The sequence below is a fragment of the Rhipicephalus sanguineus genome, chromosome 10 (assembly GCF_013339695.2).
Source record: "Rhipicephalus sanguineus isolate Rsan-2018 chromosome 10, BIME_Rsan_1.4, whole genome shotgun sequence".
Lineage (NCBI taxonomy): Eukaryota > Metazoa > Arthropoda > Arachnida > Ixodida > Ixodidae > Rhipicephalus > Rhipicephalus sanguineus.
In genome coordinates this window covers 125574928-125602328 of record NC_051185.1, presented here as the reverse complement: position 1 = coordinate 125602328, position 27401 = coordinate 125574928, and the positions used below count along the sequence as shown (strand labels likewise).

At 48.7% G+C, this 27401-nt stretch overlaps 1 protein-coding gene across 1 annotated transcript; it reads right to left on the bottom strand.

Annotated features, from left to right (window-relative positions):
* Window positions 1–863: 863 nt before the first annotated feature.
* LOC119406726 (uncharacterized) lies at window positions 864–27401 on the bottom strand. The gene is made up of 3 exons (XM_037673458.2): window positions 27287–27401; window positions 14050–14331; window positions 864–1100 (listed from the first exon to the last, which is right to left on the bottom strand). Exons 1-3 carry the CDS (start codon window positions 27365–27367, stop codon window positions 909–911), a joined length of 555 nt encoding a protein of 184 aa, XP_037529386.2. The 5' UTR covers window positions 27368–27401; the 3' UTR covers window positions 864–908.

The following is a 27401-nucleotide window of genomic DNA, read 5'->3' as shown; positions in this document are numbered from 1 at the left end:
AGTCGAGTAGATGGGCAGAGAAGGCGTTCCGTTATTTGTGTAGGAAGACATATATAGGAGAAAACGAACTAAGAGGCTCACTAGCAAATATACGGCTGGTAATGTAAGCAATATGTCAACAAAGAGCGTTAAGCGGAAAGTCAGAGAGGCGGAGAGGATTTACTGGACGGCAGCTATGGAGAAAAAACTGGCTTTGAGTAACTACCGAAAGGGCAAAAATGAAATAAGGAGGGAGGCATTTTTTTTTTAAAGCGAGATTGGGTTGCCTTAGAACGCGTAGTTATAAAGCGGGATTCAGTAAAGAAGAAGATCAATGCAAATGCTGCGGGGAAGATAAGGAAACGACGGAGCATGTTCTGATTGAATGTGGAGACATCCACCCAGGTGTACATTTGGGCACGAGCCTACAAGAAGCCTTGGGTTTTAGGGACGACAATGGAAAGCTGAACACACCCGCGATTGAAATAAGTAAGAGACGGTAGAATATTGGTGGCAGAAAATTAGAAAGGGCAAAAATAAATATTGGGAAAAAGTAAGGACACTCTGCCGTAAAGGGCAGAGAACTGGGATAGGAATTTACGTCTTTTTTCCCAGTAGTAAGATAAATTTTATCGAAGGAAAGACATTAGGCCAACATAAAAAAAAAAGAAAAAAGGAAAGATTTTTTTGTCGCGCCAGATGGCACACTTGTCACCGCCCCGTTATAAAGGGGACGCTCATAGCATCCATCCACCCATCCATCCATTACGGCGAACATCAAGTATGTTGCACAGGAAACGTCGTAACGAGAAAAAAACCCAACAACATTGAGGTTTAATGGAACCGAATGAATGAGACGACTTGCAAATTTTCATTTACGTAATATTAGGGGCAGGCGATCTAAGAATGCCTGCTATTGCATTTTTATTCTATCTCCTAAACTTTCGGTTGCGATTCTCGTCAAGGACAGCCTTGGCGGCATACAGCCGCGGATAGTTGCTAGTGATGGCACTGCCAGCGGCGCAGAAAGTTGTGTTGTAGATTTCGTAAGCGAGGTCGAAGAAGGCCCATCCAACGCGCCTGTAAACCTTGTCATCGAGGTCCAGTACGAATCGGCGCATCTGAAAGAAATCAGCCGCGTCACTTATATGTCCAAATAATTCGGTTAGAACGAGTGTTGTATGCGCTACCGAAAAAAAGAAGTAACTAAATAAGTTAGTCGTTACGCAAAGAAAAAGGAACGCGTTAACGCCCTGCGTTACCCAAAAAAAACGATAACGCATTACCGTTACCGTCACCGAAAAAAAGTAACGGACGTTACGTCTGCGGTTGCTCCATGCTCAGAAATTTTATTTAGTGCATCTTGGCTGCAGGAACGCAAAGTAACAATTTTATAAAACTCCTATTTATATTTCACATAAGAAGTCTCACCCAAACAATTATTTTTCCTGAAATACTGAGTGAGAGAGAATACTTTACACAAATATGCCGCACCTTTGCAATAGCACAGTGACACAGAATTGCCTGTACAGTTACACGTGATGGCTTGTAACTCTCTGCCACATGGTGAAGCTATTTTTCTCAACAGCAAATTGAACAAAAAATGGTCGATTTCATCATCAACGCTCTCCGAAAAGAAATCCTCTTTGAACTCTCGGCAAACTTGCAGTAATTATGACGACGTGTTTCTACTAATAAAATAAAATGCCAAAGTTTGTACCACTGAGGAGATGCTTAAAAGGCGTAATTCCAAAAAAAAGTATTTGCGCAAGTAAACAATTCTATGTCACTTTAATCTGCATAATTGCCGTAACAAATTGCGAGTGTGTACGTTAAAGTGTGCAAGCTCAGCCTCGCTCGCTCAGGAATTATTAGACATGAACGTAGTCGCAGTTGCAGATGGGACGAAGGAAAGCTAATTGTGAAAACGAAGTTTACAAACAGTACTACAGTACTGCACGAACAATTTTCAAATGTAACTACAATTTGCTGAACGTGAGCAACATCTGCATTTCAAAGCAGTTATCGGACAGCTTGCGTGAGTCCTTAGTGAATACGTCCGCACGTACGCTAAATAGACCCTCGAAGGACGCGCTAGATGGTATTCTTATATTGATTCAGTAAGAGGGGGTGAACGCGCGGAAAGCTTTACTTGGGCCCGCACAGTGCCATGTCATGCGGCACCAAAGGTACCGAGGCAGTTGCGCATCATCAGTTGGTGATGATGTCCAGAAGGCATTTCCGAAGAAGTCATTCTCCCTTGGGCAGGAACTCAGGCTGGTAACTATACCACGAGTCATAATGTCCGTAATTCAATCAAATCTCGGCAGCTCGCTTTTGACGGTTTCGAGAACAGCACTTTGCTTCGTTTCATCAACAATTCACGACAACTTGAACCTCAACAGCGAGGTAGTGGAAACCAGGAGATCCATTTAAAAAATTTTGGCAATTCGCTCCCCATTGCAATTTACCCCGTGCAACGAAGGACCTCGCGCGAGATCGCTTTGTCAATTCCTGGTCAGCCGACAGCATGCAGTCCGCCGCTGCGATAAAATAACGGCGAGGCGTGCTCTGGGACAGTGGCTCCCACGAGACGTAGAAGTTTGTGTAAAACTCCCGGGATAATTAGAATAAAAAGTAACGAGCAACGCGACAACTCACGTTACCGAAAAATGTTAACCTAAGTACGTTACCCGTCACAGCTCCCAAATTGTAACGAGTACGTTACTAAGTTACTTAAAATAGTAACGCGTTATCGGTAACACCGTTACTTGTAACGCGTTACTACCAACACTGGTTAGAACACGCTACGCTAGGATGTCATAGACATCGTACTGGTGCGCTCCAATAACGCCTTCTATATACAGGTGCTTTTCATTCAGCTTCATTATCCTGCGGAAGGTTTTACAATGGGCAGTCAGCGTGGTGTATTAATGATATAATATTCGAGTATGCCTCAACGATGGCACAGGCAGCAACTTGGCGTTACACGTTCGGCAGTGCGCTTGCACCCCTGATTTCAAAGCTATGACCTTTGCAAGGAGAGGTACGAGAAAGCACAAGCGAAACCTGCTGGGAGCTTTCCTGATAAGGAAACAAGGAGACGAATGCGTGAGTGAAAAAATAAATGGCGTTTCTTAGTGCCCAACAAGGGCCGGTACACATGTTAGAGTGATAGGATATTATGTGCTCATGTGCGGAAAGAGTGTGAGGAGCTGGTATGCGATCTGCGCATGTGTCGGTTGCAAAAAGAAAGACACGGTTTATCTAGAGCGGGCTTCAAGGAAAGAACCGTTGAGACCAGTGTCCGTCCGTGTGGTTTCTTCCACTGGTTGCGTTCCTTCCTCTGGTTCCATGTTCCAAACATCAGGAATCAACTGCCTCAGCAGTCTACGTTAGTCAGCTTATGTGCCTTATGAAAACCTGACCTTGAGCGAAGAGCCGTCGTGTCGTACAAAAAGCCCCGTGATTACCCGCGCGCTTCGTGGATCTAGGTGCAGGGAAGTGCTCGGAACGGCCGCAGCACCAATGTACACAAAGTGAAGCCCAAACAGGGTCAATTCGCTTGTGGCGCGGCGATCGGTTGTCTGCAATGTGTCGTCGTTTATGAGTTGCGCGCGGCTCCGCCAAAGTGGTGCAGGGGTAGAATGCCCGCTTCCCACTTAAAAGGCCCGGGTTCAAATCGCAGCTGTAGATGGTGGGTTTTTATTCTTAGTGTCACCTTTTGTAGCTGTATTGGTTTTCCTTTGTTTCTTAATTCTGTTGCTACGTATTGCGACAAAAAGTATGGCGACAAAATATCGTTTCGAGTCTCGTATTCGCAAAAATGTCGAAGGCCATACTTTACATTCTTGCTGAATTCCGGGCGGGGGCGCTGCAAATAATTACGCTCACAGTCAAATTTCTTCTATTTTGCTTCACATTTTGCGTTACTTTTTGTAGCAATACGCAGCAACGGAAGCTAGCTTTAAGAAACAAAGGAAAACCAATACAGCTAGAAAAGGTGACACAAAGAATAAAAACCCACCATCTACTGCTGCGATTCAAACCCGGGCCTTTTTAGTGGGAAGCGGGCACTCTACCCCAGCACCACTTTTGCGGAGCCGTGCGAAACTCTTATACGACGGCACATTGCAGACTACCGATCGCAGAGCCACAAGCGGATTGACCCTGCTTGGGCTTCACTTTTCGAAGCTCGTTCCGAGCACTCCCCTGTTCTGGTACACTCTAATCTAGGCGCGCAACCTGCGCGTTCGTTTAATCGTTGCTGCTTTCGCGTCAGAATATGCATGTTTAAGAGCCACACCGGCCGGCTGTTGATTCGACTAGTCTTAGGCGACCCTGTGAGTTTTATTTTAACAGGAAAGTGTTTTATGCCGGGGTCCACCAAGACTTCAGTGACGTATTTCCGTCGCGAAAATGGCGTCGAAAAAATATACACGATCAGATGGCAAAGAAATATTTCCGTCAACGGGCATCGAACCCAAGACCGCTCGGTCCGCAACAACAGATGCCCGACACCCTAGCCACTGCGCCACGGTCACAGACTCTAGAGACTTTACAATTGCGCCTTTTATATCTACCACTCTCCCGGTCGGTGGGGTGGTGTTGCCCTCTGGGAGCGGTAAAGTAAGGAAATTCGTCATTACTGTGGCCTCCGCGATTAGCACCTGCAACGCGCTACACGTGCGTCCCATTCGGCGCGTTTTTATTAATGTTCAATTTTGTCAATGAATTAACACACCGCGAGGTGGCAACCTTAGCCCTAGCGTCGTAAAAGCGTCGGCTTCGCTCATGTCATCACGCTAATCCAAACCAAAATTAGCTCTGCGACGCGCGCCTGCCTCACCTGGCTGTAACACCGCGTTCCCCGCTGTTGGGTAACAGGTGTCTCAGCTTGCGACTGCTTCTGCGCAGAGCTGATAGACGGAGCGATCAAGGCGACGGTGAGTTAAGGCAAATTTATATACATATATACAGGGGCTTTACATATTCGGCGCTGGGGCCGACAGCTTATTGGGCTCGCACAGCGATGCGACGACGACCCGGGATTTCTTCGTTCTTTCTCTCTCTCTCTCCGCGCAGCTTGGTTCTTTTATAGCCCTGGGCGATCGTTGCATCAGCCAGGAGCTCGAAGCCTCCAATCAGGAACCGCCGTTGGTCGCTGGCTCGAACCGGATCCGCGGATGAGAGGGCTTGCCGCACGTTGCGGGAGAGATTTCCTTCGGTTGCGTCAGACGCAGCGCCGGAGTTGCCGGGGATTGCGTAAGGCTCCCGCCTCGTTGCATCAGCTGGTGTTGACGCTGGTTGCGCCAGACGTTTACCAGCTTGAATGCCTTGTCGAAGCAATGAAGTTTGGGTTGGGAGCCCTGGCATAACACCGCTCACGCGCTCGCCGCGAGAAAAATCGCGGCCGGGATACCGAGGCGGCATGACGCTGTTTGCTAGGGTGCCTTGATGCGCGTTTTGTTGCGCGTTTTGGGCGCACACATCGAGGCACACTACTGTTTGCGTTTCCCTCTAGTCCGGCCGTGGTGTTCAATCATATTTTACATGCCGCGGGATGACGACCAAGTTCTGCGTTCAATATGCGGCGCTCTTCTGGCTAAGACACCTCGTTCTCTGATTACGCTTTCACCGTTAACTACTACAGCTACCACAAGGGATTGTTTAATCATTTAGCATGGACGTTAGTCGTCGGGATGGAGATGTGCCACTAATCATCAAAGTGGGTACATACACGTTAAAAGGTGCATTGTGCAAACTATCTTATATCAATGTACAGTAAACATTCTGTTACTTCTGTAAGGGCACGCTGTACTTTCGTGTTATTCCGATTCCTATAACGGAGGGATCAACCATGTTTTTTCCTATACCCGCAAGAAGAGCTACGGCTTTCATAGCGTTAAAAAACAATGAAATAATAAATAACTGATGAAATGAGCAATTAAAACAGCTCCACTAACTTGAAACCTGGGGAGGTGCGAAGCAGCGCTGTTTCCCGTAGGGACACGCCAACAGCAATGAGATGACGCTGTCCTCTCATTGCTGTTGTAGCAATTCTGTAGCGTCCTCTCATCGCTGTTTGTAGCAATGAGAGGACGCTGTCCTCTCATTGCTACAAACAGCGTCGCAGAGAGCGCCCATCGCAGAAACAGAGCGTTTCCTGAGCCATCGCGTCGTCTTATTGCCACTCGTAGAAACGCATGTGGCGTTGTCTCTCGCGAGCTTTTCCTGAGCGAACGCGCCCTCTTATTTGCCACTGGCTTTACCGCATTACCCTGACGGGCGACGACAGGAGACAGCGTGACGGGCTACGATGACAGGAGACGCCGACAGCCCGAGCGCATACTCTACGAGTCTCCTATGCAGTCGCCTACGACGACTCGAAGGCGAAAGCCATGTTCTTCTCACTCGAGTTGTTTATCCTTTCCCTCACTCAGAAAGCTTTCTGCATTGCGACAAGCCGACTCGTAGCACTGCTTAAGCTTTCTGCACTTCAGCTAGTTTTGCGCTGGCTCCGGGGTTTGACCATGCGATGATTTCGTGAGAACACGTCATCATGGGACGTGACATCATTATGACGTCACATTAAACGACAGAAATGTACCTAGAGTTACTCTGGTTTGATGGCAATGTCGAAAGCAGCCGGGCTCGGCGCATGTCGCGCTGTGGTTTAAAGATGGATAGTCACTCACTCGCCCAAAGTTCCGTTTTATTTGAATAATTAGAGAATAGTGACGTCATCACGCTGTCATCTCTGATTGAGTTTTTTGCATCGTTAGTGTTGACGCTGTGGACGGTCAGTTTTTACGTTCGCCTTAATAAGTATATGCAGGTGCTGGCTTAATAATACCTGGGATTTAACGTCCCAAAACCACGATTTTGATAATGAGAGGCGGCGTCGTGGAGGGCTCCGGAAATTTCGACCATCTGGTGTTCTTAACGTGCATCTAAACCTAAGTACACGGGCCTCAAGCATTTTTGCGTCCATCGAAAATGCGGCCGTCGCGGCCGGGATTCGATCCCGCGACCTGCGGGCCAGCCGTCGAAGATGCTGGCCTACGATCGCCAGGTATTTATGCCTGTTCATCTGTCACAAACTCGAAGAACTTGTTCCGTGTGTGGTAAAGAATATGCGTACAACTTTGTCGGTGCTGCCATCGGCCTGGTGCGACGCTACAGCTAGAGATGCCAAGACCTATGACTGACTCCACAGCCTTTTGGAACTGCTGAAGAGCCTTATTAAATCACCCAGTTGGATTAGTGTAGCTGCTGGGTAATGCTGCATGACTTGTAGAAACTGCTTGGCTATGTGCATGAACTATTTTTGTGCGTGATCACTCCGCTTACTATGCTGCGGTGATACTCGAATGGCCACTTAGATTTCAACGATATGAATGCGTCGTATCAACGATGCAATACCAATGTAAAGAAAGACAATGTTTTCTATGAATGCCTCTTCGAATTTCGTGGTGTTGGCATAAAACCCTTTGGCAAGACGATTATAAAACCGAAATGGAAAATTGTGCCCATCAGGTAAATTGCTCCTTTGAGGAAATCTCGTACCAACCATGCATTTCTCTGTACGCCTTTTAGTGGGCTGCTCAAGATGCTGACGGACGCTACAAAAATGCCGACGCCATCTGAAAACAGAGTTCTGGGGAACGCCGCTGCCTACCAGGAAACTCTGCGCTTACGCATCCCTTAGACCACTCTTACATCAGTTCTGAACCCGTTGGCTCCACTGGTCACCCAACTGCACACAGTGGAATGGTACTAAGTTTTTCAATGCACAAGCACTTATATGCCGACTCAACGAGGAAGCTGTCCGTCCTTCTGCCTCTCACACAAGACAGTCGCCGCTATAGAGAAATCAGTAAATGAAACTCACAGAGTCCCAAGACGACCCCAAGGCAAATGCATCTCCAAATTTTTCTTCTCAGTCAATGTATCTTTCCTGCACCCCCTCCCCATCTACACCTCCCAAAGCTTTAAGCACCTAACTTGTGGCATCTGCGGCTGAGTCCCACTGGCACCGTGGCGGTGGAATGGAAATTAAGTCAAACACTGCACGAGTTTCAGGCTCCGCTACAGGCCACACGAAAGTGCGAGCCACGAAACTCGAATCTGCGACGGCAGCGCGTCTGCAAGAGGCACACAGCAGTCGAAATTCAGCAGACGACAATTTGCAACTGCCGATTTGCACTGGGAATAGGAGCGCAAACGAGGGAAAACCAGACGATTAGAAACACTTGCGAGACGCTGTGCGTCCAGTGTGAGCTCGTCTGTTTTCCAGGCGCTTCCATGAGTTTTGCATGAATTCGACGAAGGTCGTGGTAATTTGCGCATCGCCTTCGCTGTCCGGTGAAATCCCGCAGCAAAAGTAGCCTTGGGCGAGCACTGCCGGACTATGTACAGTTCACGCACGTTTTCTATCCAGTCAAGCCGTGTACTGACGCAGTGTCAGCTGTAAATTACGCCTGCACTGATGGGATGTCGCGGCATCGTCTGACAGCACGCGCTGAACGACGGGATTGTACCGCGCTCCACCGTCAATATGCATGGTGGCACAGTGGCGTACATTCGTGTCGTGGCCGGCCCAGACGGACGTGCGGCACCACACGTGTGGTGCCCAGACGAACTTATTGCACCGCACGAGAGCGCAGAAAACGCCACCAGTGCCGCTAGCCGAAGATGAAATTGGTTTTGCACAGCCTCCAGGATCCGAGGCGTTGTAAGCTTTGTGCACCACACCTGGTATTTGCATTGCCTGCGTGATCGGCCGACCTTTGACGAAACGACGACGTCATATGATGTCGTCATAGTGACTTCACGAATACTGGAGATCAGTGATGTTACGATGACGTCATCGCGAGATGATTTTTCATCACTCGTATGTGGTTGTCTAGCGAGATCACGTGGTGTCGTAAATCCGCCACTAGACTTGAAGTACGCGAGCTTACACTCGATTGGGCAAAGCGAGATCACGTGACCTGAGGGCTCGGGCAATGGCGTTTCAGCGAACGCCTCGCGTCACTTCATTTTCACCCGCAGCATCCGGACTCCTGCAAAGTGGGCGCTCCCTGTTATGACCCCCTTATGCGTCAAGGGGCCTTGCCTTGGTTTATTAAGATTAGTGAAAGGCTTTAATTAATCTAATTATTGAAAGTGTGAGTTGCTTTGGAGGTATTTTTTAAGAGAAGTCATCATCATCGTCATTTTAAATAATACTACGACGATGACGGCACTGGACATAATAAGAGAGCTTCGCTGCATGAAATAAGTCGATCCACACCTCATGTTAAACTTTCGTCTTTACGAAGGCAATGGCAAGAAGGGCCCGCCAAACATCTCCGTGGTCGATGTCGTTGGACGAAAGGATAACAAGTCGTCGTCGGCCTGGGGTATTTCGGTATCTCCCGCGGGGATGAGGAGAAATGCCCCCTAGATCTCTTTGCTAAACATGTAATCGGTCTCTGCAAGGCGTGTGACAACTTGGCCACGACTGATGTCCGTTGAAGTAGAAGAGACCAAGTCCCTTCCCAAAATGAGTCGGTGAGAGCGTGGACACAGTACAGTAAACGATATACGGTAGATGATATCACCGATTACTAAACAGGCAGTACAGAGAGCATAATATCGAATAATGCTCCCTCGAGATTCAGCCAGCGCTCCTCCGTCGTGAGGAGTCGTTACCTTCTTCATACCGGAACACAGATAAACAAAAAAAATGCCTCGCGGGTTGCCACGAAAGCATTGACGCGAACGCCTTAGTCAATCGCATAAAGCACAACGGAAGACCATGCAGCAGGAATTGCAGTCCTGTTTGTCGATGCAGTTTTCTTTTCTCCACAAACTGCATCGCTTATCCTTCTAGACAAAAGTGAACGGGAAGTTAGGCAGGTCGAAGCGCAAGAGCGGTGCAAGGGCGATGCTGAACGATGTGTGGCTAACGGCTGCTCTTTCATGCTTATTTCAGTGCAGGTAGAGATGGAGACAATGACGAGGTGAAGAGCAGCGCGAGACTTGGTTAGAAGTGCCGCTGAAAAACATCGTGTTCATAGGAGTATGCTTGACGCCTAAGGACAATGCGTAGGCTGTTCTGTGATATGGCGTGAACCACCCCACAGAGCAGCCTAAGCATTGTCTCTAGAAGAACCTGTGCCCTGGTTCCTCTCCTGCGATTGACATGGTCACAAAATTTCCTTAAGTGTCTCGTTGCGCGGCGTCTGGAGCGAAATACACTAGCCGAATAAAGTAGTACAAAAACCCACGTGATAAACGTCACTAATGACGCCATGTTGTGTCGCTATTACAACTTACACTAAAAAGCACCACAGGACACAAGGGACCACACGAAGAGAAACGACCCGTACACAGGGCGCTGTGTGCGCGTCGTTTCGCTTCGTCTGGTTCTTTGTGTTCTCTGGCGCGTTTTACTGGAAGTATGAACCCCCAGAAAATCCGTTCTGGCCATAATGAGGTCACGTATTCATGCGACATCATCAGTTGACATCGCCAATTGGTCAAAGGCGGGCCGTTTCCCGGATAGGGTGCGATGCCAAGTGAGGTGCGGAAGGCGTCAGACGGGAAAAGGGCAAGCAGTGCAATCGAGTGAGAGCGTCAGGGTAACTTAATGCGTTTTCCTCCCACTGCGGCTCGTTATGAACCGCAAGAAGCCCAGTCCCTATATAACTATAAATTAATGCTATACCAAGTGTCAAGCAGCCTTCAAGTGTTCGACCGAGTGTAACATGCTGTGGAAGCTTTTTCGAAGCCCACCATTTTGCATACAGATACCGGTGGAAGCGTGTGGAATTGGAAGCTATAGCAGTCAAACTGCGCCGTTGACAGCTGAAGGCGACCACACCGATTTCTGGACTGTCACGCTACGCGGCAAACCGCGATGACGTGATGCCTCTCGCCGCTCCCATTTCCCGCGCGCAACACATCTGTACGTTAATGAGTTTCTGAATCTCTGCAGTGCCGTGTGACGCATCGTCGAGTGAAACTTTACTAGCTGCATAATGCCGTGATGAAACGCGCATGCTATGATGTTGAGTTTTCACCACCGTGTGAAGCACCAATGCTTCTTCATTAGAAGCCTAAGCAGACGGTCCACGAGGGCACCTACATCCGATCTAGCAATTTTGCCATTGTCCAAGACTTTTCACTTTGCCGTCACCGAGGTTAGTCTTCATGATAAAAATGCCGTTCCACTACATCTTGCAACGCTTGACACCGCCGCCGGCTTCAGCAATATACTGTCCTGGAACACCAGTGGCGTAGCCGGGGTGGGCTTGTGTTGTTCAAACCACCCACCCCCCTTTCAGTTTTGCATGTGTGTATAGACACGCACACATAAAACAAACGCACGCACGAACACACATAAGGTATGGTTGAACCCCCGCCCCGATGAACATTTCTGGCTAGACTGCTGTGCAACACCCATTGTGCGTCTTTGAGGTTTCTCGCCGGTGTATGTCTCGGCTGCCAAACCTGTGAAGCTATTGAGTAAGCGTAAACTTGCTGCAAGTAGAAGTGGCCGAAAGAAAAGTGCGAAATTTACTTTGTCATGTAATACTTCGCTATCGCTACCAGTCCTTCGTCTTTCAGGAGTAAATGGGATAGGAGTGAACAGTGTTCGGAGAGATGACACGCAGCCTTGTTAAGAGAATGTGAAAAGTTTACCATGCGCAATAGGTGGCAAAAGTGTGCCTACATTCAGTGAATGATATAACAAATTGGACCTTATGCACCATTAAAAATTCAAGCGTAAACGGGGCCAGGGACAAGAAAGGAAACGAAACCAGCGCCTCCCACCAACTGAGAAGTTTATAACTTTACAGCGCGACAAGAACGAGGAAAGAGGCCAAGGCACACACACGACAGGACACAGCGCTAACTATCAAATGAAACTTTTTATTCAAGAAACGCGTTTATATAGGGAAGGCCAAACTTGCACGCAGTTGATAGTCAGCGCTGTGTTCTGTCGTCCGTGTGCCTTAGCTTTTTTCCGCGTTCATGTCGCGCTGTAACATAATAAACTAGTAACAGCTAGCCCACTGTACTCCTGAAAAGGTTATTAAACCAGAACGAACAAAAGCCCAACCAAGGCACGTGTACCCGCCGCACGCGCGCACCTTTCCTAGGTGCTGACAGAGGCGTATATTAGAGATGTGCACGGGCTCTGGGTAACCCGAAAGCCCGAGCCCGACGCGGGCTCGGGCGGGCCGACGTATTTTCACCTCGGGCCCGGGCCGGGCTCGGGCTAGTTGGAGTTTTATCGGGCAAGGCTCGGGCCCGGCGCAAAGCCCGACTCAAGCCCGAAATATAGAGAATGAGCGGGAATTGTTTTCCAGCACGCATACAGCGCCTTTTCCGCGACGGCCCTTTGCCGCTTTTCCTTTCCATTCGCTACTTTAAACAAAAGGGGAGCATGTAAAGCACTACCTCTGTTGCACTCCGGCAAACAGAGAAGTAACACAACCTGAGCTAGTGACGGCGCCACGCGACTGTTCGCGTTAGATTTAAGGCCAAATCCCTTATGAGTGAAAATGCACGCGACAGCGACGAGCGATCCGACGTAGATCGCCTTCGTGGAAGCTGAAGCTTGCACGGGCAAAAGCACTGCACTTACTTGAAGCCTAAATCGTTGGACTGCTTGCTGTTTTTGCACGACAATTTGTAATCTGTGTAACAGAGACTTTTCGTCGTGTGTCGTTTGATCACCTTTGATATGCTCAATAAAATGCCAAATTACCGAAAAACGATGTTTTGTTTTCGCAGCGAACCTTCAAAAAGCCGGGCCGGGCCGGGCCGGGCCGGGCCCGGGATTGTGTTTTCGTACGTCGGGCCAGGCCGGGCGGGCTCGCAGCCCTTTGCCGTCGGGCTCGGGCGGGCCTTCGACAAAGTCAGCGGGCCCGGGCTGGGCTCGGGCTCGGAAATACGGCCCGTGCACAGCTCTAGCGTATATCACAGCGCATCTTTTCCTAACTGACTAATACATGTTGACCCGCTTATTTGAATATCAAATGCTTCAACAAGTTTCCGCCTGGTACGATCGGGGGGGTTTGAACAGAAGAACCGTATCAGAAAAGCGCGCTTCACAGCCACACTGCTCACGATCCAAATGCGTAAGCTGTCTCCCTTGCTAAGCGCTGGTGTCGTTCCCTTCCTTGTCCCTGTCGCGCTTGAATTTTCAATCACGCATTTGTGCCAATAGCTCGCCTTTCCGTCGTACTTCAATTTGACCGAAGTTCGCAGTAGATTCGACAAGCAATAACGTGCGAAAAAGAAAGGCAGCATTCGAGAGACGTCCTTTTGTATATCAAGAGCCCTTCTAGAAGGTCGCTGGCAGGTACAGTTTGGAGGTCGCTGGTAAAAGGAGCTCACTATTTTTCTTTTTACATTGGTTATGTGGAAGACACTGCAGTCACATTTTAGAACTTTATTTTGTTAATCTGCTGCTTGTGAGATGCCTGGGAACTGCAAAATCAGGCAGTTTCACATTTTTTTAGATGGAACTAAATGAATGCAAAAAAAGTACGCAGTCTCCATCGAGGGAGAAAGATTGATATCTCATAAGTCGTGTTGAAGTAAAAAATAATTGCGGTGGCACTTGCACTAATCCTTTACTCTTAAGGAAAAGTAAATAGTTAGGCAACGCGTCTATTTACTTGACTAACAGACCTTTTCCTACCTTGGCTGCATCTTTCCATTAGCCAGCAGCTAGTAAAGCTTGTAAATACTGCCTTTACTGACCATGAAAGACCTTAATGTTTTTAAATAGGTAACTCGACCCTTTCTATGTTGCCAGGTGTTTCGTAGGTGGCTGTACCTCAGTAGTAACGAAATAAGTTTACGATCAGTGTGCCAATTTTTTTTCTGCGATAGACTCAGAGAAGTGCGGACATTAAAATTTGTGCAAATATTTCCCAATTACTAATATTGCCCAAATATTGCCCAAATGTTAAATAAATGTTCAGTAATTATTTTCTGCTTATCATGCAATCTATTATGCGCGCGACAATTGAGCAATTAAGTCATATTGTGCCACGTGCTCACCTTTTTAGTGACGCTATCTGCCGTCTCGAAACTGAACAGCACAGTTCCATCTAAGGCCACCGCTGTCATGCTGTCAGCATGCTCCTCCACGTCAGGCAACTTCGTGAGGCAGTAACCGTAGAACGGCTGAGGGTGGTTTCCTAAGCAAGACCCTCCAAAATTCACCGGTTTGGTCGCCGCTTTTTTCATGGTGTAGCCCATGAACACGAGCGTCGAGGAGAGCGCCACCTCGAGCTCCTTCTCCTCTTTGAGGACAAACTCCAAGAACTTGAGCATGTGCTCCTGCAGGGAGTAATACGCGCTTCTTGCGTAACAGTGCATCCTGTCGCCCTACTCTTTTAATTCACCACGAATCTGAAACACATATTAGCAAGCGCGCCAGACAAACAGAAGAAAGAGACACACAAACACGACGGGCGCTAGTGTCTGCTCTTCTGTGTTTGTTCTGTTGCGCTTGCTAAGAAGCACAAGTTCTACACCCACCGACTAGCCCAAATTTCTGCGCTGAAGCACAAGGCACAATGTCTCCCATGCTGATTATCTTTTACTGAGGCGAAAGCTTTAGATGTCTTATGAAACCTGGAAAGTCATCATCATCGGCGTCGGCATCGACACGAACTGTGCAAGAATTCACCTGGTCATAGATGGCATCATGATGACGTTATTTGTCACGTCATCGTGAAGTCACTATGCCACCACAAAGCATGGCGCCACATGATGACGTCATCACATAGCATCGTCGCTTGGTCAACGGTAGGCCGACCCCGGAGGAAATGCAACAGTACGTGAGATGCAGAAAGCTTCGCGGCGGTGGGATCAGTGCAATCCACTGAAGAAAATTGTATACAGTTGCACTCATTGTGCTAGCTGTCGGAAGTGCGAAGCAGTGATTCGCCTGCCCTACAGCGACGCTCGCGATCACGGGCCAGTGCGCGCAGGCGTTTGAAACGCGCATCCTGCAAGGAGTTTATGGCGCGAAAGCAGGAAAGTAAACCCTCATTGGTGATGCAGTGGCGCCCTTTCCACCCCTCCTTCTCACCCTCGCTCTCAATTCTGCTTTCCACCGTTTTGCTATACTGTACGCGGCTATGCTATGCCCTACCCCCCTTTCTCCTCTCCCTCTCCCTCACCCTCACTTGCCTGTTCTTCCCCCTTGCTATACTGTGCTACACACGGCCATTCAATGCTCTACCCTTCCCTTTCTTCTTTACCTCCTCTTCACGCTCACTTCCCTTTCCCACTTCTCGGTGCACTGTACTACATATGGGTATGCTATACCCTCCTCTTCTCCTTTCCTTCGTCATAACCCTCACCTCCTTTTTCCAACCTCTTGCTATACTATACTGCACTATACTATACACGGCTATACTAGGTATACCCTCCTCTCCACTTCACCCTCACATCTCTCGTCGAAACTGTCACTTCTCTTTTCCACCCCCTTGCTATAGTGTACTATACACGGCTACGCTAGCTATACACTCCCCTTCTTCACCCTCACGGCTGGTCATATAGGCTCCCTAGATGTATTTATCCTGCCCTGCCCCCCTCTGAAAACTTTGTGCACATAACCTGGTTTCGCACTGCGTCCAGGATCTTGGTTTTGCACTGCCTTGGTTTTGCACTGCCTCCGTGATCAGCCCACTTTTGACCAAGCAGTGATGCGATGACGTAGTAGGCTTATGCCGCTGGAGAGAAGGAACGAGACGGCTGAACCAGAATCGAGGCCAGCAGGGAACACGAGCTGTGGCTTCACGTGGCAATTTGAAGCGCCGTCTTAATTTTCTTCTGTTGAGGTCGCGCGCTCTCCGGTGTTGTTCGCCGCCCAAAGGAGCGCGCTTCAACGGCACTATGTGGCGTTACGTCACATGATGTCACGCCAGAATTTGTGATGTCGTGATGAAGTCACAAATTTTTGTGATCTGTGCCGTCAAGATGACGTCATATGGTGACGTAGTAACTTGATGATTTTTTGCACCAGTCGTAGCTGACGACGCAGGATGCAGACGCCGTCGACGACGCGGGACGCCAACGGTCAAATTTTGTAAGAATGGCAGACTGGGCTTGTAGGTTTAACATATTTGAAGTTTAAGGCGCGGATAAGACACGGACGACGATAAGGGACACACACACGGAGCGCTCCGTGTGTGTGTCCCTTATCTTCGTCCGTGTCTTATTCGCGCCATAAACTTCAAATATGTCAAATTTTGCGTTTAGTGAGGAATATAAGGCTTTCGCCTTGAAACGTAACAACTATTTATTATTGCGATAGCAATTATATGGACAGTCTCGACGGATTTCTGCCGTCGCCGTTGCCGTCATGTCCTTCCGGTATAAAGTTCAAATTCATAAGATGCCCCCGCACATTGTATGTTCTACCGCGGGTAAGAGCGCGCGAGCGGGGCCGACGAACGCGGCCGAATCAGAGATCAAACGAGCCGGCTCATTTCCGTAACTCGGAGGGTGCATGCGATAACATCACGCCACTCGGGAGGCCTGCCGCAGAAGCAGACAGGAAACGCCCCACCCGTCTTTAACGACCATAAAAAGACGCGAGCTGGGGGGGGGGGGGCTGTCGCGCGAGCAGCCACTGTGAACTTTGAATCTAAAAGGACAGACTGGTGGGCTAGTTGGTATTGCATGACTCGGAACAGTAGCGCAAAAATCACACAGACAACAGGGCAAGCCGCGACACAGCGCTAGCTAACAACTCAGCGCTAGCTAACAACTCAGCCTGGAAAGGGCGAAAAATGTTGTCATGGCGATCGAAACCACAAGAAGAGACTCGCACATGCTAGGCGCCCCGTCCGTTCCTACGGATATGGTACAGTCGCAAACTTTGTAGAGCAGCCAACAAGGGAGATGCTTAAGTTCGCCCGGTGCAGTAGCGAACACCAGACGACGCGCTGCCGACACACCACCTGCTTCAAGTGCGGTCAGCAGGGCCACCTCGCAAGGGTTTGCGAGACAGCTGCGTCTAACGGAGGGAATGGGACGGGCTCCCGCTCCGCGCGCAACATGAATGACCTTCCCGAAACAGAGCCGGGACAAGGTGAGGAATACACCGTGTGGTCTCCTCGTGCTACCGGACCGGAACCCATGAAAATTGAAGATCGTGTCAATAACGTGCCGCTAGTAATAGAACTAGACACTGGGGCCAGTGTTTCGATAATAAGTACTGCGAAAATTAACGCCCTTTTCCCAGGAGAGCCATTGGGAAAAATGTCGGCCACAGTAAAATTGGGCACGCGGGAGGCAACAGTGCCGTTATTAGTTGTAAGCGGAGCAGCCCGACACTTTTCGGAAGGGACTGGATGGAAGCCTTCGGTATCACCATCTTGAAGCTTGTTAGGCGTGGAGAGAATCAGCATCGCTGAAGGCACAATTCAGCACAATCAGCACAATTCAGCACAATTCAGCGACGTCTTTTCAGTAGAGATGTGCGAATATTCGAGTTGCGAATTCGAATCGAATATTACCTAATCGAGTAACTCGATTCGACTTTCGAATAGCTAGTATTCGATGTTTCGAATAATTCGACATGACGAATATCTAAAACGTGACAAAGACCAAAGGTGCAACTTGGTTCGGGTGAGGCGGGCAAAGCCAACGCTAACGTCGTTACAGTACGTCTTTCGTTAAAACTTTCACCGATATGCTGGTTCAAAGCAAGTGCATGTTTATTTTGAAGAAGAATATGTCATTTTCGCACGTGAAAAAACCCACGAGAAAGCTTTCAAGCCCTTCACAACTTAGCTTCCGAAACGAAGGCACGGACTTCTTGCGTAGTTCGGTCGCGTATGCCGCAAGCGCCACAAAACGTCCCGACTTTGGCCCGCGAAACCCTCTCCGATTGGCTTCACATGTGAAATTTTGTTCACGCTCTGCAGTCGCCACTGCCACGCCGCACCACTCGTTCAGAAACTTCCATCGTTCCGGCGCGCAGTTAAAACGCTGCTGTGAACGCGCTCCCGAAAATTTTTGGGCCAGGAGCACTCATGACGATAAAGCATAACACTACTGTTGTTCTTTCTTTGAGTTTTCAATAAAATCATTTGTATTCGATATTCAATTCAATATTCGATATTTTTGGCCCCTATTCGGCACTATTTGATTCGAATTCGATTCGAGATGAAATATCGCTATTCGCACACCCTTACTTTTCAGACAACCTTGGTAGGATGAAGGGAGTCCTGGCCAGGATAACGCAACAAGGAGCAAGGCCAAAATTCTTCAAGGCGAGACCAGTGCCGTTCGCGCTTGTTGACAGGTATGTCAGAGAGTTGCAGCGGTTATAGGGCGAAGGCATCATACGCCCTGTAAAGACGTCCAAGTGGACCGCGCCAGTAGTTCCAGTGGTGAAGCAAGATGATCGACTACGCGTGTGTTGTGATTTTAAAGTCGCTATCAACCCACTCACGGTCACTGAAAGCTACCCGATTCCCAGAATGGAAGAGCTGTTCGCCAAACGGCGGAAAGAAGTTTACAACGAAATTTACAAAGAAGTATACAAATAGAGGAAAGAAGTGTGTGGCGGAAAGAAGTTTAGAAAACTTGATTTGAAGCATGCCTACCAGCACTTAAAGCTAGATGCGCAGTCGCAGGAGCTAGTTACTATCAATACAGTGAAAGCCTTGTGTAAGTTTACAAGGCTTCCGTTCGGCGTCGTTTCGGCGCCCGCGTTGTTCCAGCGGGAAATGGAAAACTTGCTGAGCAACCTTCCGCACGTCGTTGTCTATTTTGACGATATTCTGGTGACAGGAAACACTGACCAGTACCATTGGATGAACGTAAGGCAAGTTCTCAAGCGCCTAGAAGATGCCGGCTTGCGCCTGAAGCTAGCAAAGTGCGAATTTATGAAAGACCACGTTGAGTACTTAGGACACGTCATCACCGCCGAAGGCTTGCATCCCAGCCCGAGGAACGTTGAAGCCACCCTTTCGACATCAAGGCCACAAGACGTGAAAACTCTGCAAGGCTTTATGGGGTTGATCAACTTCTACCGGAAGTTCATCCCTCGCTTGTCGGCGGCACTCAATCCATTGAATGGTCTATTGGTACCAGGTACACCGTGGGTCTGGGCACCACTTCAAGAGGAAGCCCTCGGCGAAAGAACGCAGCTCTTGGCATCTGCGAGGGCACTGGCGCACTTTGACCCCGAAGAAAACTACAGTGCATGTCACAGATGCGTCGCCATATGGTGTCGGCGCAGTTCTAGCCCAGTGGGAAGCGTCGGGGAAGAGAGGCCAATCGCTTTCGCGTCCAGAAGCTTGGCCATAGCTGAGCGAAACTAGAGCCAGTTCGATAAGGAGGCCTTAGCGGTTGTTCGAAGTAACACGTTTGAAGCAGTCCCTTGGGGACGGCGATTCGAGATACCAACCGATCACAAGACACTTTTGGGGCTTCTCGCGGCAAATAAGCCGATTCCAGAGTCTTGCACACCTCTACTACTCCACTACTCCGCTCTTCCTGTCGGGCTATGATTACGTGTTGAAGTACAGACCTGGTGGTCACTGTCCGCACGTCGATGCACTGAGCCGACTTCCGCTTCCAACAGCTGATATTCAAATTGAGAACCCGCCGGAGATTTTTATGCTTCAAGTGTGCTACCACAGAGTGTTGTCAGCGCAAGCTATTGCTGCCGCTACGTGCAAAGACCCGCTGCTGTCACGTCTTCGCGAAGCGCTTTGGGCTGGTAGGAGAGTTCTCTAGAAGCTCCATGGAAAGAGTACGCCACTCGCCTTTATGAAATGAGTGTGCAGAGTGATTGCATTCTGCTAGGAAGCAGGGTGGTAGCGCCCGCGTCTATGCAGGTCGACGTGCTGCGACTGATACATGAAGGACATACAGGAATGGCGAAAATGAAAGCGGTGCCCCGCAGCCATGTCCGGTGGCCAGCCATGGATGATGACGTCACGGCAGCGGTGTAAACATGCCGCACCTGTCAAGAAAATCCTTGAACACGGGTTGCCGCTGGAGCCAGCGTTTCGGCAAGTGGTCTTGTCCTTTCGCAGCAATCAAGGATTTCTCATTTCTTCAAGATTTCATCTGAAGTGTTCTATGGCGGGTCGTTCGTTGAGTTAGGAGAGGCAGGGTGCACAAATCACGGTGCAAATGTACGCGTGGAAGACCGCTGTGTGCAGTGAGCATTTGCAATGCGCGGTCATTGGTGGTGTAATGCGCTCCCTTCACACGGTTTCATCACACATAACGGTCTCGCTACCTTTCACGAATAATTACACCCGCTCATGCATATATAAACACTCAGTATTTATGCAAGTCAACATTATTTAGCCAGTCACACTATCTTGTGATATGCTCAGGAAAAGTCTCATTGAGTATACCTTGAACAAATTGGTAGTTGTTGCCACTCTATTGCTTCAAGAAGTCTTCAATTGTATTTCAAGCACAAGTCAACAGAGGTGTTTATAAGTGGAAGCCTTTAAAGCATTAACTCAAAAACAAACTGAAAAATGTGGTAATCTCAAAGCACGACGTAACAAGGCGCGCCAAAGACAACGTCTAGAATAAAGCCAACTGGCGTAACTTTCTATTGTGCTGCCTTCTAAAATATTTTTTTAATTAGAAACGCTGGTATGTAAGGAAACGTACTGTTGCACAAAAATATACTACTATTATCGCTCTCAGCGAACCTAGAGACATGGTCGCCAAGGGCATGACGTTTGAGTCGACGTCGCACTGTGGCCGCAGGAAGAAAAAATTGCAGCATATCCCTTTCAGTCACGATGTGTACATTTGTACACATCAACTCCGGAGTCGCATCACGCACCGCGTGTTTCTTCAAATGGCCTGAAACTTAGTGTGCACATTCGCGCAGGCTTCCTGAGTGGACAACTAGCGCTTATTTAACAACATTATGCTGCTTATTGCTGTAGATGATCACTTTGCTAGAGAGACTACCATGTTCGACGATTGTTCGACGTGCGACGTTCCAGGACCAACGTCAAGAGCATATTTTTTCTTCGCTCGAAATACATACAACCAAAAAACAAACTGTGCATGCATTTTGGGCCTAATAGTTGATTCCTTTTATGCAAGGATTGAAGCTGACTGATTGCAGAATAATTATATATTTAATTTCACACTAATTAACATTTTTACTGTAGCTCACGCAAAACAACACATTCCTTCATTTTATTTCTTGGAATATAATACTGAGTGCATTGAAATCGTGCCATGCAAATTTGATGCATTTGCAGACAGTGCATCATAATTCGTGGCTGAAAGGGATATCCACGGGTGAATGATGAAGAGCTTGGGCGAAGCTCCTGAAGCAATCATGGTTACACCGTGAAATGTTCAGTGGTTTCGCCCAGTAGTAAACAAAGCGATACGCGGCTTTGATTATTTTTCGTTTTTCCTTTTTTTAATTTTTGATCTCTGTATAAATTTTTATTTTTTATTTTTCTTTTTTGTTTTATTTTTTACTTTATTTTTATTTTTTTATCTCTATGGGACAGCGCCATCTATTATATCGTCACCCAACTGCAGTTTGCATGCATCTCTATGGGACAGCGCCATCTATTGAATGATACGGGAGACGCGACGGCGGGGCACGCCGGATGGATCGACGACCGACAAGGTGATGCTATAAGGAGCACCGCTCCTAAAAAAAGGATATACACAATGGCGCTCTTCTTGTTCATCGAAATAGTGGTTAAGCGGGCTTGTTGGTATCTATAGATAGATTTTCAAACAGTGCAGAAACTGAACACCCAGAATAGATCACACAACACAGGCGTTGACTTCCAACAGGGTTTTATTGCGCTAACGCAATTTATATAGTCAGAGAAAGAGAAGACACATGATAAAGATGATAAAAGGAACGAAATTTGGCGGAGGGGCTCGCCCTTCCTGTCCCCACGTTGGTGCGGCCCGCAGCCGACCATCCCTCTTGATGGAATCGGCTCCTCAGGACAATTTATAAATAAACTTCATTGACCGACTGATTGACTGACAAGGGGTTACAGGCTTTTGAGGGTGTTAATCTTGCAGATATGCGATTTCCTTTTCAAATAACTGGATGGATGGTGAACAAACGCATGAAGGCCCCGCTTGATAATTGTGAATGCTTCGCGCGTGCGGTGGTCCGCGCGTGCGCTCATGATCTCTCGCGTGCGCTGGTTCGAATGCTTTTCGATGACGGTGACTTGGTTAAATCTCGGTGTGCAATTGCATGACCTGCAATGTAGCGCCAAGTTGCTGCCACGTGTTTGCTTCATGTTGTTGGCGTGCTCCCTGAGGCGATCATTAAGGCCGCCTCCACTTTGCCCTACGTAGGAGCGGCCACAGCTCGGAGGGATGTCATATACGACAGCCTTGATGCAGCTGGTAACGAAGTAATATTGAAAGACGAGCTAGTTGGTATTAGTGCATCGTAACTTATTTTTAGCGCACACTGACACACGGAGACAGAAAAGAAGGGTACACCACAAGCGCTACTATCAACTGAAGGTTTTATTCAGAAAAGGAACATGTTATATATCAAAGTAGTCACCCTCTGCCCATGCGCACCGTCGTAATTTCAAATCCATGTCATCGTACCGTCTCTCATGTGTTCATTATCCGCTTTAGCAGTGACACTTCTTTTTCGAAAATTGTCACTGACGGGTGGCTGATACAGGATGATTGCCTAATGTTGATGTGAAATGCCTCCACGATCTCTCGTGCGGTGCGATCATGGTGCTTAAACAAAATTATTGTATTTGAGAAGCGCGCCTCGCATCCACACTTTGCACAGTGTAAGGCCAAATGATGATGATGATGAAAAACATTTATTATAAAAGAAAAAAGAAAGAGAGTTTGGGGGCCAAAGCATGACCCCGCTACATGGTCGGCGTCCCTAGTCCGGGACACCGCATGACGAGGCCCCGTCTCGCGCCCGTCGCACCAGAGCCCGTTGCGACTCCAGTGAGGAGCAGTTGAGGAGGGCAGTCTCCCATGCCTCTCGTGAAGGGGTAGGGGAAGGGGGCAGGTGGGGATTTTTAGTACATGCGCACACCATGTGGAAGATATCACAGGTCTCCCCACAGTGTGGGCACCGCCCATCCGTGTTCGGATCATAGTGTTTTAATATTGCAGGACAGAGTAGAGTACCTGTCTGCAGGCGCCTTAGAGTTCGCTCATCCGCCTTACTCAGCCCCTTTGCAGGAGCCGGGAAAAGGCGGTGAGTGTCGCGATAATACGCGAGAATTTCTTTGAACCGCAGCAGCGGCGTATTGGCCTCCGAGTCATAAGAGCCAGGGTGAGGAGCCCGGTGGGTAAGCGCTCGGGCGGCCGCGTCATCATTACCTCGTAAGCCCTGATGGCCTGGAGCCCATATAATTCGTTTTGGGGTCGGATCAATGGCAGCCCGTTTTAGAATTTGGCCGGCTAAGGGGGATATCTCTCCTGCCAAGTAGTGAGCACATGCTTTACGGGAGTCCGTGATGATTACTTTCGAATTGGGATCCGCGGCAGCAAGCGCTATCGCTACTTCCTCAGCTCGCTCTGAATTTTGTGCTCGGAAGGAGAGCCCATTGACGTGTTTTTCCTGGTGAATTACAGAGGCCGTGTAAAATCCCTTGGGCGAAGGCCCTGCTATGTCCACGTAGAATACACAAGGTCGGGAGCCGTGTTGTCTTTCAAGCGTCCGAGCCCGCGCTTGTCGTCTGCTTTCGTGCGTGTGCATATCCATGTTACTGGGGAGCGGAGAGACCGAGAGCATATGGCGCCACAGTTCCGGAATACGCTCCGCCTCCTCTGCAGGGCAAACGTGTTGGATCTGTAATCGGTTTAGCAGGCGGCGCCCGGGGGCCGTCTGCATGAGCCGCGTATATTGATTCACAAGGTGGGCCTCCCGCAACTCCTGGTAGGAGTTGAGCACACCTAACGCTCTGAGTTTGGCGTTGGAGGTGGCCACAGGGAGATCCAGAGCTCGCTTAGTCGCCTTACGGATGATGGCATCTATTCTTTCGTCTTCGTGCTTGTTAGTGCGAAGGTATGGGACGGCATAGAGTATCCGGCTAGTCACGAAGGCATGGGCGAGCCGAAGCGCGTCCCTGCCCCGCAGACCGCCCCGCTTGTTGGAAACGCGGTGGATCATGCGCCCTACCTGTTCGCCTACTCTCCGAAGTTTCGCAATAGTGGAGTCCGGTCTGAGTCTGTGGTGAATGAACAGGCCCAGAATCCGAAGCTCCTCCACCTCTCTGATGGGAACCCCGGACAGAGAGACGTGTATGGCTGATTTATCTCTTGGTTTCGCTCTAACATGCAGAAGCTCTGATTTGGTTGGAGCACACTGGAGTCCACAATCGTTGGCATACGCCTCGACTATGGATGCGGCCCGCTGAAGGCGTTCCTGCATTTCGCCAATGCTCCCTTCGGTGGTCCAGATTGTAATGTCATCGGCATATACTGCGTGTTGAATGCCTTCCACCCGGGCCAATTCATTTGGGAGGCGCATCATAGCAATGTTGAACAGGAGCAGTGATAACACAGCTCCCTGAGGGGTACCCTGTGTTCAAATGAGTTAGCGGCCTGCCCTTTAAAGATGACTGGTGCTCCCTTAGGCGAATATTTATGCAGCGACCAACATTAGGCAATCATCCTGTATCAGCCACCCGTCAGTGACAATTTTCGAAAAAGAAGTGTCACTGCTAAAGCGGATAATGAACACATGAGATACGGCACGATAACATGGATTTGAAATTACGACGGTGTGCATGGGAGAGGGTGACTACTTTGATATATAAAATGTTTCTTTTCTGAATAAAACCTTCAGTTGATAGCAGCGGTTGTGGTGTACCCTTCTTTTCTGTGTCCGTGTGTCAGTGTGCGCTAAAAATAAGTTACGATGCAGCTGATAACGGGCATCTGGTGATTCTTCTCGCATGTCGGAGGTTAATCTCGGTCGACCTTCCTGCATAAGGAGTAGAGCTTTCCTGGGGCCTAGATGACAAATGAAACTCCCGCCCTGCGTACCGCCTTTTTAACACGAAGGTGTCTTATGTCGGGGTCCACCAAGACTTCAGTGACGTATTTCCGTCACGGAAATGACGTCGAAAAAATGTACAGAATCAAATCGCAAAGAAAAATACTTTCGTCAACGGGCATCGAACCCACGACCGCTCGGTCCGCAACAACAGATGCTGGGCGCGCTATCCACTGCGCCACGGTCACATACACCAGAGGCTTTACAAACGCGCCTTTTATATCTACCACTCGTCGGCGGGTTGGTGTTGCCCTCTGGGAGCGGCAAAGCAGAGTAATTCATCGTTACTGTGGCTTCCGCGATTAGTACCTGCAACGCTTTACACGTTCGTCGTATTCGGCGCGTTTTCAATAGAAGTGCAATTTTGTCACTGCCTTCACGTACCGCGAGGTGGCGACCTTAACGCAAGCGTCGTAAAAGAGTCGGCCTCGCTCATAGCATCACCCTAATCAAACTAAAAATAGCTCTGCGACGCGCGCCTGCTTCACCTGGCTGTGACACCGCGTTCCCCGCCTACGCGCTCGCCCCGAGAAAAATTGCGGCTGGGCTACCAGGGCGGCACGACGCGCTTAGCGTTTCCCTCTAGTGCGGCCGTCGTGTTCAATCACATTTTAACATGCCGCAGGATGGCGACCAAGTTCTGCGTCCAATATGCAACGCTCTTCTGTCTATCACAACGTTCTCTGATCACACTTTCACCGTTAACTACTACAGCTGCCACAGGGGTTTGTTTAATCATTTAACATGGACGTTAGTCGTCGGCATGGAAATGTACCACCAAGCATCAAAATGGGTGCATCCACGTTAAACAGTACTATAGCTGCCAGACATCAATATACATTGTGCGAACTCTCTTATATTAATGCACAGTAAACATTCAATTACTTCTGTAAGGGCACGCTTTACGTTCGTGTTATTCCGATTCCTATGACGGAGGGATCAACCATGCTTTTTTAATCGGTGGGACACTCGATGCACATACGGAGTGACAGCCAGCATCGATTTGTCCATCTGAGTGGTTTTGATGTGTCCTTTTCCTTTTCAAATCTCGATGAGCATGTCCTCTGCTAGCGCAACCAGGCGACACCCCGGGAAATATGCTCGCACCAGCCGACTTTTTCAGTGCATTGCGGAGGAATGGGCACGAGATTGAGATGACTATCGGATGACACGAGATTTGGGTCGCGTACTGAGATTTATATTGTGCACTTTCTGCACTTCGATTTAGGTGCACGTTAAAAAACAACAGATCGTCAAAAATTTCGAAGCCCTCCACTACGGCGTGCCTCATAACATTATGGTGGTTTTGGGACGTAAAAACTGAACAAGTATTGTAATATTGATCTTGCAGTAATTGCTACCTCGCACTACAACCTTCGTGAAAGTGTGAACCAACACAACGGAGTATTCTGGTAGACCAAACTGTTTAGGCCGCACTGTAACAGCTCTGGCTTATTTGGCCGCAGCTTAGTTTATTCTGAATGACTGTTTTTACCTATGCGTAGAATTTAGCAGGCGCTATTCAACTACTCCTTCATTGTCTACGAATACGCGGTGTTGCCGATATTTTGGCCGGGGCTATTTGTGGCTGTTCTCCGGACAGACCCCTACCCTAGCCCGAAGCGCCTATTACTGAACCGGGCCTATGCTGACGTAAGCAGTTTCTTAGCCGGCCGGATCTCTGCCCATCCCACGGGCTCGCACTTCCGGCTGTGCAGTGCTGTACTATCAGGTACAACATCTGTTGCTGAATACATTACTTTATGATAATCCGCTTACGTGCAATAGTTGCATGAAATTCGAAAATAGGGAGATTAGATCGAAAGGATAGTATACTATAACCTCGCAGCGTTCTTGGAGTTGGATTACTATGCTGTCAATGAGGGTTGTTCTTGTTTTCCAATGAAGCATTTTGGAAAAGCTCAGGCTACATTAACATAAAAAAGCGCGAATATCGATCAGATGCAATTCATCTGCTAGAATTTAATATCTTTAACAAAAACTCTGATCATCTCATATCTTGTACCTGTATCCTGATAATATTTGAAACTATCGTTGCCCGGAGCTGATTGTGGCGTATTTATCAAACACTACCCCCCCCCCCCCTCACGCCCCCGCCCTCCGTTACAGAGACTCATAAACCGAGTACGAAGTGTTTTTCCCATGGTGAGAATATCTCAAGTACTTGATACCTACCTATCTGGTTTTTCTCTGGAAGCGCTACTGCAAAATAAACAAACTACATACCAGAGCAGGTTTAGTAGGATCGTGGTAGGCACTGGCTTTCCAAGAACTAATAGGAGTGGAGATGCATGAGGTGCTGCCCATGTTCTCCACATTGTGCGTCACCAACACCAAGAGG